Raw genomic sequence first — 11902 nt, 5'->3', positions numbered from 1 at the left:
TTTGGCACTTGTTCCCCCTTTGATTTTTGGAAAATGATTTGGGGTCCATTTTAAAGGACAAAATGTCATTTTCATCAGTCAAATTCATCAGTCACTTAAGTAATACCCAGAGACAAGCACATTGTAATATGCAGCTTAGATTTTATTTACAATTTAAACAGCCCTGGACACAGCGTCTTCAGTACTGGCAAGATAAATTCAAAAACATGCAAAGAGGTGTAATGTCTGACTACACACACTAGGCGCACTGTTTTGTACAGCGGCAGGCCAGATGGGCATCAACTGTTTCCCTAAGATCCACAGTCTTCTCACCAATGCTGCTCAGGCTGTCCGATCTGTTCACATTGGAATCTGGAAAAGAAAAGAAATAAATCAATAGAACCTTTAGCTGATCCTCTTAAAATTTTAGAATTTGTTTAATGTTCAGTATCATTTTCTCTGGGGCACACCATGGTTTATCTTACCAGTGGGGATGCAGTGGAAGCCAACAGTGACAGGGGTGGTCCTCTGAGGGCTGCAGCCAGGCACACAGCGGAGCACAGGCTCAACAGAGTAGCATTTAGTCTCCTGTCCATCCAGGATCATCTGCTTCTCCAGCTTCACTGACTCCTGCTTTATGTGGCACTCTACATCAGAGAGAGGGCAAATGTCAGCAAGCTTTCAGTCATACATGGACATTGAATGTTGTAGAAAAATACTTACGGCTAGCGTCACGGCAGCTTTCTACAGGAAGGACCCAAGAATGGGCAAAGCTGAGAGCGTTCTTGGTCAGGCGTCCGCTGGGAGTGCGGAATTCTTGTCTTACTTCACCATCAGCCTTTCCACAGATTCCACAAGTCTGGCCCTTCATCCAATCAGCAGCTCTAACCTGAGAGACAAGTTTGTGTCAAAAATTAGCTGTGCTAATTTGACTGCTCTCTCAGAAACAACAGAAAATGTATTTCTTATCACCTTCCATGTATTTTTATCAAAGTAGACTTCATGCAGGCCATGGCTGGCAGCATAGAGAGACAGTCCATCACCATTCTGCCCAATGACGATTGAACCTTCAGAAACGAGACCATTTTCAAAGACAAATTTCTACATCGATGAACAAAAGAAAACATATTGCACATTTCCTCAAAAATACATATTTTAAATAGTGACCTGTGGGATGTTCATAAGGTAGGCTGGTGGGAGGTACTTCCTTGCCGTTGATCTTCATCCGCACTTCACTGTCACTGAGGTAGAGGTCAACATCCCTGGAAGAGATGCACAACAATGCTACTGAGGACATAGGGAAATTCATATGCATGGTCGTAAAAGGGGCAGTTCACAGAAAAGATTTTCATAGATTTACCATCGCCTGAGACCGCACACAATTGATGTACTTGAATAGAAATAGTTGAAAGAAACTGCACTACAAGGTCTGTGGATGCTGAGTTTTTTCATGTAGATTTTAACATTGACTTTGTTGAGGCCTAGAAAACAGCTCAGTGATATGGATGGATAGATATCACCCTGGATGGGAGGAACAATATGGAATATAGCAATATGGAAGTGAGTATGAGCTGTACTTACATGTCATCAAGTTTCACTGTGATATGGTGCTGTTCAGAAACTGGATCCTTCTTCATCAGAACCATGAACTTAAGCTCTGGGGTGCAGTCCTGGGCCAGCACTTGGTAGCAAGAGATGGGCATTTCATTCTTGTACCTTCTGTTGTTGAATGTGGTCAGGATATCATTGGCCAAGCTGCATTGCACTGGAGGGGTGTAGGAAAACACAACATCATGATATGTTATGACTGAATGTAATTCAGTTTAGTAGTTCTAGGATAAGCCACATGCTGGTGATCGCAATTGTAATCTAAAATGTAACATCCTAGCACTGTATTTGAGATATTCAATAACACCGTTAGTTGTAATTCTTACAAAACCAACCTCCATTCATTTCAGCGATTCTATCAGGAATGGTCAGGTGTGCACGAGCAGCAACTCCAGCTCCAAATGGAAGGGCAATGGGAAGAGCCACAGCCAATTTATACAGGGTCATCTTCAGAGAAATGCAGACATGTTATAATGTACTCTTAATAACATCTAAAATGAAGCAATTTTAAGATGAGATAAAGATGCCTGTTACCCTTGGTGTTTTCATTATAAAATTGATGGTCCTTTCAGAAGTGGCAGCCACAGTGAATTTGATCTGTTCCGCTCTGTTTCTGGTTCTGGCCTGATTTATTCCAGCCATGAGAGCAGCACCAGGGATGTACTCAGCGATCCTACATCACGAGTGAATAACAAAATGAGTCAAGCCTACCTGAACATCCATATATTCAGGAAAAAGACAAACTTCACTAAAGCTGAATTCAGTATGGGCTACTGTACTTGTGAGCATAGTGCTTAAAAGCTTTGGGAATCTTGGTCCAGTCCAGCTTCATGCGGGCTGCAGGGCTTGCACCCATCAGACCAGTCTCTGCCTTGACAACCGCTGCAAATTCCTGGCATTCCGCTCCCCAGCCAATCTTGGCCTTCAGAGAAAAAATATGAGGTGCACTTGGCTTTTGTATAACACAGATTTAAACGCACAACATAAATCCGTCAGAATGCTCTGATTGAGGGTATCTGGTCTCACCATGACTTTGTGTCTGCTCAGCAGGATTCCATTAGCACACATCTTCCAGTTTTCATTTTCAGCAAGAGCAGCCATAATGACCTGCACCCTAGCATCAGCAGTATCCTTGTAGGCTGCAATCTGGTATCCCTGCATCTTTCCATCAGCCCTCACAGCACGAACAACAATGGCCATGGCAGGGGGCACAGCATCTCCAAGGTTTCGGTTCTGTAGGGGCAGTGAGAAAGGCAGCTCACTAAGCATGCTGATTCATTATGCTGTAACTGTATAAGGGATCAGGAATATGTGAGGGTGTTTGTACCTTTCTGTAAATGGCCTGAAAGCTGGCAGCACTGCTGAGCCTGCTGCTCGAGCTTCTACTGGAGCTACTGACTCTACTGCCAATGCTGCTGGTTCTGGAACTGGAGGACACCTTTACCCCGGAGACAGCTTTAGAGGTGTGCTGCAAGAGAGGGGTCAGAGGCATTAGAGAACACTGATACAGCTTAAGCATTTTCTCAAAGCTCTAATTCAGAAGAAATCTTACCCGGTGGATGTGGTTTTTGGTGAACTTGTAGTCGTAGATTTCCGCCTATAGGAGGAAAAGGATGGGAATTAGTGAACATAACTTCTCTATTTCACTCAAAGAGGACGGAGTAAAACAGGGCCTCACCCGGGACATGCGGGAGCTGGAGGACCTGGACGACCTGGAGGAGCTGGAGGAACTGACAGAACGGCTGACGCTGGTGCTGACCTTCTTGGAGCCACTACGCTTTCTGCTGCTGCTGCTGCTGCTGCTGCTGCTACTGCGACTCCTGCTGCTGCTGCTACTGCTGCTGCTGCTGCTACTGCTGCTTAGGATGCTCTTGCTGTTTTTCTTGTGATGGGAAGCAGATGAAGAAGAGGAACTGGAGCTAGACGAATGGCTGCTCTTGCTGAGGCTTAGCGCACGGCGGCTGGAGGAACTACGTGAGCTGGAGGAGGAGGAGCTGCTAACATTTCTCATTCGGTTCTTCTGCAGAGACAGGAAGATGAGGATGAATGTAGAGGAACACAGGACTAGGACTTCATTTGTAGTAATTTTTGTACATTGTAATTTTTCAGGTCAGCCATTATTAAGCCAGTTACCAGGAATCTAATCTATAATTACATGAATTGTTCATGACAACTACGCACAATTCCAGTATCCAGGATCTTTTTCAGCTTCAGCAGGACAGTCTTTCCCTCTGTAGTTTCCTCCTCATCTTTCAGAGTGATCGCTTTGATTATTTTTGATGCTGACTTGGGTCCAACCTGGATTTCAATCAGCACTTTGTCGATGGCCTCTTCAGCAGTTGCTGCAAGACAATTTTCCCAGTTAACTCTTGTTTATCCAAAGAAGTAATGGCGGTGTTTTTGATCAACCACCCCATAGTTTTTACTTATATCAACAGTATAGCATTGCATACCATGAAGTGCATTTGTTATTTATATTACCTGGTTTAATGGCAACAGTAACTGCATGCTTTCCAATCAGTGTGTAAAGAGGGCTGTTTCTCATGAATGCAGCATTCTGCGATGCAACCTCAAGGCATGCTTTGAATCCAAAAGTTGACAGCATGGCACAGTATGCCTCTTGAACCGTCGCTGATATGCCCTTCAATTTTGGCTCAGCTTTAGCAGCCATATCAGGATAAAGGATTTCAGATGACCTTGACTGAAAGCATGACAGATACAATGTTGAACATTCATAATTCAACTGAAAATCTCTTTGCCGCAAAGTATTGGTGTTTACTTTTTACAAATAATTATCTTTATCTTACCAAACCACCAGCCGCAGACACTGCCCCCTTAGATGTAAACTTCTCCTTGGACAGCTGGGCTGCAAGAGCCGCAGGCACCATTGGAGTGCTTCTAGCAGCAGCAGCATCTTCCACATTTCTTGCCACAGCAAAGGTCTCAAAGCTGTTGAGAAAGGACATCTTTATAGCAGCTTAGATGTGATACTGTGAAAAAGCAATGCTCTTGTAAGATATTTCTTGAAAAATAAACTGTTGAAAATGGACATTAGTGGCCTTTAAATGATGTATAAGTATTAGCCATGGTTTGGCTGAAAATATATTAGACAGTGCATGTCAAATCTCATTAAAACAAGCCCAAGTATATCCCTCATGAGGCAATTATGTATATGGTGCTTACCGTACAGCTGCAATATGGTCCGGAACCTGAACGGGCAAAGCTTCAAACTTGTAGGTGCCTTGAGCAATGTTAATTCTTGCAGCAAACTTCAGAGGGAGGATTGTATGCACTTTAGCTTTGGCCATAACTGCAGCCTGAATAATGGCAGTATTCACTCCCATAACACCGAAAGTGTGCATGGCAATGCTGTAGAAAACAGATGAATGTTATTCATTTTCCAAGTTATTTTACAATTTAAAATTTTATAAAAAAAACATTTTATCTACCTTGGTGTAATCTCAGCTTGTAGTTGAATATCAGTCTTCAACAGGTCAGCAACATGGAAGGTTTCAGCAGGTGCAGGTGTGAGAGTTGCTTTGACTGTGAACATAAAGATACATATTAGCTTAAGAAGCAGAAATCCTTTATTGAACAGTGAAAATCCTACTGAATATTTGTGATGAGAACTTACTGTCGGCAGTAGCAGCAGCTACAGCTGCAGTGTACAGACTCAGTTCCATGGGAACACCAGCAGAAGTTGGGAAGATGCGACGCACCTCAGCAGCCAGCAGGGGCATGGCCCACTGCTTAGCAGCTCCAGACTGCAGTGCATTCAGCACACGCCTCAACATCGTATGTGCTCCAGAAGATCCAGTTGTGTACTGCAGTCAATGACATCACAAAAAAGGTTGTTGCTTCCCATGTGCAGAACATTGTGAACCAAATACAAAAAAAGAAATATGCAGTTACATTACATTAATGGCATTTGGCAGACGCTCTTATTGAGCGCAACATACAGTTGATTAGACTAAGCAGGAGACAATCTGGAGCAAAGCAGGGTTAAGGGCCTTGCTCAAGGACCCAACGGCTGTGTGGATCTTATTGTGGCTACATAGGGGATTGAACTATCCACTACGCCACAGGCCGCCCAGTTGCAACTGATATTTTTATTGTAAAAAATGTAATTACTTGGAAACAGAGACAGTACCTGCATTGCCTGATCAATCATGGCTTTGTTGATGCTCAGGAAGGCAATTTCTTGGCCGAACAGTTTTATGTACATGGAGCCCAGTGGTTCTTTGCCTGGTGCTGCTTTCCAGTCTGCAAGCTGTGGGATAAAGATATTAAGGATATTTCTCACACGTTGATTTTCTTTGGGATTCTGGAATCTGAATATATTCACTAAGACTTACAGCCTTCAAGACATGCCTCATTCTGTTCATCCTGTTAGCAGCACCAGTAGCAGCAGCAGCAGCAGGTGTTTTCAGAAGAGCCTCCTGAATTCCTTCAGTTCTAACTCCAAACTGAGACAGAGGATCAGTCCTGTCAGTTTAAACAAGTCCACAGGGCTAAAACATGTTGATTAAACTAGAGACAGCTATTTGTTTTACCTCCAGAACATTAGCTGCTGCCCCAGCAAAGTAGGCACGCAATTTGGCCACAACAGCCCTGGGAAAAATGGTGGCAGCGTCATTGATAAGGAAAGCACTGGCAGCAGCTCCAGCCATTAGGTTATCTTTGAAAAAGAAAATCATCAGTCTTGTTAGAATTTCTCAATGACTTCATGAAAGTAAACATTTCATATGCACTTGTATGGAAATGTCTTAAATTCTTCAACATTCTTACTGCTGTAAGCATCAAGATGGAATGCTTTGCTGAAACGGTAGCTCAGTCTGTCAAATTTGTGCCTCACGATCTTCACCGCAACATTACAAGCAGCAGCACTAAATGGGAAGAAAACGTGTTTTTAGTGCTTATTCACATTCATGTTGAAGATACTGGGGTTTGAGCCAGATGTGAACATATGCTCTTACACTGGGGCCAATTCTGGGGCAGTGCTCCTGGTCAGGGCCTTCATATGAGAATAGGTGAAGCTGGCCACTTGCTGGCTGGGTTCTTTCTGCAGAGCGTCAGCAATGACTGCCACCAGACCCATGGTTGGCCTGGTCTCAAACAACACAACACAGGCCACCATGCGTACCTCTGGATTAACATCTCTGTCCATGAAAAGCTGCAGAGCCACTTCCTGGACCTGGAAATTGACAGCAAGTGAATATTTCAGAGCAATGACTGACCTTAAACACACATATATCTAAGCTGCTCTCATCTTATATATATATACCCTATAATGAGAATGATTTGTACTTGCCTGTCTACGCTCAAATTTGGCAACATTCCTCAGGGCCATCACAGCATCAGCATGGACACTGACTGGGAGTGCAGCAGCTGCAGTGCCAAATCCTGGCAGGAGCTTCATGATTGTCTTGATACTGGCAGGATGCCCAGCATTCCCCAGAACTTTCAGAACCAGGGTGATCTCAGTCACATTGACTTCAGCAATAGCCTCTGCAGCGATGTCAAGGACAGGCTGGAGAGAGTCGATGGGAAGTAAACATTCAGCAATCAATACCGACACTCTTGCACATGGCAATTTCATGATAAAAATACTGATTTACCTTCATGACATCAACTGGGCAGCTGGGCTGTGCAGCACAGAACTTGAAAACCATGGAGCCGTAACCAAGCATTGCAATTTCACGCAGTGCGGGCTCTGTCTGAATCTTGGAGTCGAATACCAGCCTCTGGAGAGGAAATACAGATTTTTTGCCATTTCTCCAGAAGCTGATAAAATCATTTTTAATGACTGAGATCATTAAGACTACCCACTTCTGCAAGTTCGATGGTTGGCTTGTCAGCCTTAACCAGTTGCATGGCAGCCAACATTGCCTGAGCAGCCTCAGCTGTGGTAAACTCTCCATCCTGGAACTTCTCGCTGATGAACTTCACTGCAGCTTGTGTTCCAATGGCAGGGACAGTGTCCAGGATCCAACGTCTGAAGAAACGTTTCAGAAGACCCACTCCATAAATCATCAGTCTTTATTTATTGTAGTGTTGAACATTTGTTGTGAAGAATATTGATCTTTTCATAGTGCTTTTATTGATTTTGACATATCTAGGGAAATCTACCTGAAAGCAGGTTTAGCCCTGAATTGATTCCATATGGCATCAATATCCTCATAGCTGGCGACACGCAGAAGCTGGATCAACTGCAGAAACTTCAGGGGAGCATCCTCGTGGACTGCAGCGATGTTGTTTGCCACAAGATGAGTCAGGATTTCTACAATCTACAGATTTTACAAGAGGAAATAAAAACAAGGTGCTCTCAAGAAAACATAAGTAAGCATTCGTATACTAGTAGACTGCCAGACTGTATCATGTTTTCATGAATGGCTAACATATCAAAAGCTATTGCAAATATCCTTCAAATAAATGTAGCACCTCATATAAATAGTCTATAATACCTGAGTCTGTGCATTACTGATCCTTATGAGTTCAATGGGTGTCCGGATAATCTCATCTGCAAATTCATATGCCAAGGACCCTCGAGGTATGTAGTCTGCTTGGATAGGCTGAACTGCAGCATTCTGGATTTCAAAGAACGTCATGACTTGCCTGTAGAACAAAAGTGAAGGAAATAACAGTGGAAATGTGAAAAAGTGGACTGGGAAATAAGACAATCCGGACAGTGAGTTCACAAATATTTTGCAAACTGAAACTGTTTTACCTGGCCTCCATCTGGGCTGCTCCAGTCATCTCATTGAAAGGTGTGAACTGGTGAAGCTCCTCAACAGTGGCCTCAGTAATCAGAGCACCAGCTGCAGTTGGCTTCATGATATAGTTGTAAGCCGCAGCTCCCCTCAGGTTCTTTCCCCTCTGCAGAAGAAGACCAGCACGGTGAATATGCATGAGCAGCAGGTAACATTATCAGGGTCACATAGTTCATGTAAGTCTTACCTGTTGACTTTGGGCGCTTGTCTCTGTATATGCCATACCAATATCCTTCATTATTCTCTCATGGCAGTTGTTCAGATCTTTGGACTTGGTGATGTAAATGCGCTCTGCCTTTGCATCTTCACTGATCACATAGTCAGTCTTGCAGATTCCTTGAGCACCAGCCTGATAATTACATTATACAACATGAATGACAAGCCAGAAACAATTACAATTTGCTGAAATAGCATCATTTCTCATCATTTCTTGACTTACCTCTTGCAGCTCATACACATTCTGGGACTTTTTGGTGGTGAGCTGGAGTATGTTCAGGATACCTCTGTGGATATTCAGAACTGTTGCATAGACTTCAGCAGGTGCAAACACATTGCCTACGAGACCGTTAGTATACTCAAACTTGATGGGAATAAGCAGCTGAGCAGCGAGGGCCTCTGTGAGCTTTGCGGCTGGGACAAATGGATCTGTGGGCCAGATGCCACTGTACTCAAAGATCTGAGGGTCCATGAGCTGGGAAGACAACATTTTACCTTATTTAGGAATACAGGTCAATTGTTATGGATTTATTAAGGTGCATACAATTTCAACAGCTATCAAGCTATTGAAAATGTAATGCAGATAATAAAAATAAATCAGGGATTGTCCTTCTGGACAGCATGTCAATGTATTAATGGCTCATCTGTATTTCTGCTTGGAGTACGACGTAATCTTTGTATTGGAGTATGTTCATGCTTTACCTTTAGCAGGAAGGTATTTTGGGCAACTCCACTGATGAGAATCTTGCTGCTGACTTTCACCCCAGCCCTGGCCAGCCCAGCCTCTGGCAGACCTCCCAGAAGCACTGCTTCATACTTGTACACATAGGTCTTACTGGTGCCAAAGCCTGGTGCTGTAACAACAGCCATTTATACAATATTACAGAGCTTGTACTATTGCTACAGTGTCACAAAATCTGAATTAAAGTTTAGTAATATGGATATACTTACTAAGCTTAACCTGTTGACCCGCTACAAAACAAAATGAAACATGGTACTTAACACTCACCAAAAGTATCACCCACATAGTTTCATAATAAATTACAGTGTAATCATTCTGTATATTCAACAATTGTATGTCTAATTTGGACAAATTACAGGTTATTTCATCAGTTATTTTTCCAATATGTTTTGTTTTAGATAAAGACTTCTGTAAACATACAAAAAATATTTTGATATTCTTGATATTTCAACAGCTTTCAATCAAAAACCTGACATTAATGTAACTAATGAAAATAATGCATCACAAGCAACATTCCAACAAAGTGGGCTATTGATAAAATAATTATAACAATAATGGCATGATAAACATTAATCAGCTGAAGCACATACTACAGCACACAAGTGTATCCTTTCTCAGCTATTTAACTAATTACCACTTATTTATTTTATTTTTATTTACTCCTGAAAAACATGAAAAATGTAATAATAAAAAGTACTTTACTCACCCACAAGGGCTAGAGTCAGGGCAAGGACAACTGCTCTCATGGCTGGTGGGATGTGAGCACCAGTGGATAAAAGCTGTCTTTTTAAATACGTTTTTTGGCAATAGCTATGACAAGATACATCATTAACTTAATGTCTGGAGTTTACTTCATAAGATTTCACATAGTGAGAAAGGTTATCTGTTGTCTATCACGAAGTAAATACACAAATGTTTGACAGTGAGGTTGAACACAGCCAAAGCAGGTTAGGTTAGCCTGGCCTTTTGTGTTTACACTCATCACAAGTTGAATTTATCACAGTATAATCACTTTTAGAAACTCAAAGAATTAAATAGATTCCTGGACATATGATGCCATATTTTGCAATAAATGCTTCTATCTTGCTGATATCAGTGAGTACAATGCATAACTTGAAAAGTTGAGTTCTATATGCATTTTGTGGCATTTGTTTAAATTGGGTAAGAAAAATGGAGATACAAACCTTTGGTAATGATTATCAAAATAAGACTCATACAAGAATAATACACACATTTAACTCTATATTTCTTCAGAAATACAGAAAATTAGACACTTTAATAATGATTTAGTGGTACAGTATCAACTAAAATAGTATAGTTCTCTAATACATTTATTTAACCGTTTTCAGTACTTCACCCTTCCTTTCATATTATTTTATGAAATTGGTGAACATATTTGGGGTGGGAGACTTTTGTCCTTATTATTATTATTATTATTATTATTATTATTATTATTATTATTATTATTATTATTATTGTTATACATTTTTATTATTGAATGAGAGTAAGGCACACTTGGATTATGGAGATGCAGGCTGACCTTTATTGCTTCAAACAAATCAACATTTTGGCAAACAGGTGCCATTGCTAGGCTTAAATGTTGGTTTGTTTCAAGAAATAAATATATTTTTTGCATCGATGCTTGAGAGTGCATACACTTTCAGTATTTATTACCATGAGTTACCATGAAATGGTAGATTTTGAGATTTTGTTCCCCAAAGATGCAACCAAGTATTATAGATACTTGATAGACATTGATATTTTCTTTACCTCCAAAACAATCTGCCTCACAGTAATATGTGGGGGTAATATGCACTTGTGTCCTCAACCACTGCACCATTGGTTTTAAACTTTGTTATTGACCTAGTTTTGTCATTTTGTAAATCTATATTTTTGTAACCATATTCGGACTTATCTTTTCCCCATGGTTGATGCAAGATAGACTTTATTGTGATAACTTCTTTTTACACAACAATGAGACACAATGCCTTGCAACCACAATACAGATGCCATAAGCTCAATTTTTAAAAAGACATCCAGAATTGAATGTTTTTGTAAGATGCAATTTGGGTGAACATAAAATATTTCTAATCTTTCCCAAGGGTCTAAATAATTATGGAAGGTTCTGTATATGTATGTTGAGTAGTATCAAATAAGCTTGGTTTTTCTTTCAATTAATTCAATAATTATACATATGTTTGACATATGTTTTATTTTGATACATAGTTTGTTTTTAAAGTGAAATATCTGCCACGTAACAAAGTTTCAATTGGATTGTTTGTAGGACTGTAGCTTGGCAGGCAGTTAACGGTACAATCAAGAATACATACAAGTCATCATTTTTGTTATGCAAAATCCAGTTGTTACAATGCCAGACTGACTGAAATGGACAAATAGTCAAAGTTGGCAAGACATGCTATATCAGGTCAAAATGACCATTTTTGTCAAAGGGAACAAGACAGATGTCAATCAGTTGCTTTTTTTTTTTTTTACAATGGCCTTGGGGAGCACGCTTAAGATAACTCAACAGAGTATTTTTGAAATGAACAATTTAACATAATTTATGATAAATCTACAAATATCTTTT

The 11902-nt window shown here is 40.9% G+C and overlaps 1 protein-coding gene across 1 annotated transcript; it reads right to left on the bottom strand.

Annotated features, from left to right (window-relative positions):
• Positions 1 to 238: 238 nt before the first annotated feature.
• Positions 239 to 10064, bottom strand: LOC133127099 (vitellogenin-like). The gene is made up of 35 exons (XM_061239741.1): positions 10022 to 10064; positions 9525 to 9545; positions 9276 to 9427; positions 8797 to 9048; positions 8545 to 8706; positions 8315 to 8463; positions 8052 to 8202; positions 7717 to 7874; positions 7417 to 7582; positions 7206 to 7331; positions 6899 to 7117; positions 6564 to 6781; positions 6376 to 6473; positions 6141 to 6265; positions 5943 to 6053; positions 5738 to 5857; positions 5222 to 5411; positions 5037 to 5130; positions 4771 to 4956; positions 4407 to 4536; positions 4069 to 4288; positions 3769 to 3929; positions 3266 to 3607; positions 3140 to 3184; positions 2915 to 3055; positions 2614 to 2820; positions 2367 to 2509; positions 2122 to 2260; positions 1923 to 2034; positions 1561 to 1744; positions 1147 to 1241; positions 952 to 1046; positions 703 to 868; positions 465 to 626; positions 239 to 351 (listed from the first exon to the last, which is right to left on the bottom strand). Exons 1-35 carry the CDS (start codon positions 10059 to 10061, stop codon positions 239 to 241), a joined length of 5193 nt encoding a protein of 1730 aa, XP_061095725.1. The 5' UTR covers positions 10062 to 10064.
• Positions 10065 to 11902: the final 1838 nt, after the last annotated feature.

The sequence above is a fragment of the Conger conger genome, chromosome 4 (assembly GCF_963514075.1).
Source record: "Conger conger chromosome 4, fConCon1.1, whole genome shotgun sequence".
In the NCBI taxonomy this organism is placed as follows: Eukaryota; Metazoa; Chordata; class Actinopteri; order Anguilliformes; family Congridae; genus Conger; species Conger conger.
The sequence above is the reverse complement of the archived record's forward strand: the minus strand, read 5'-3'. Positions and strand labels throughout refer to the sequence as shown.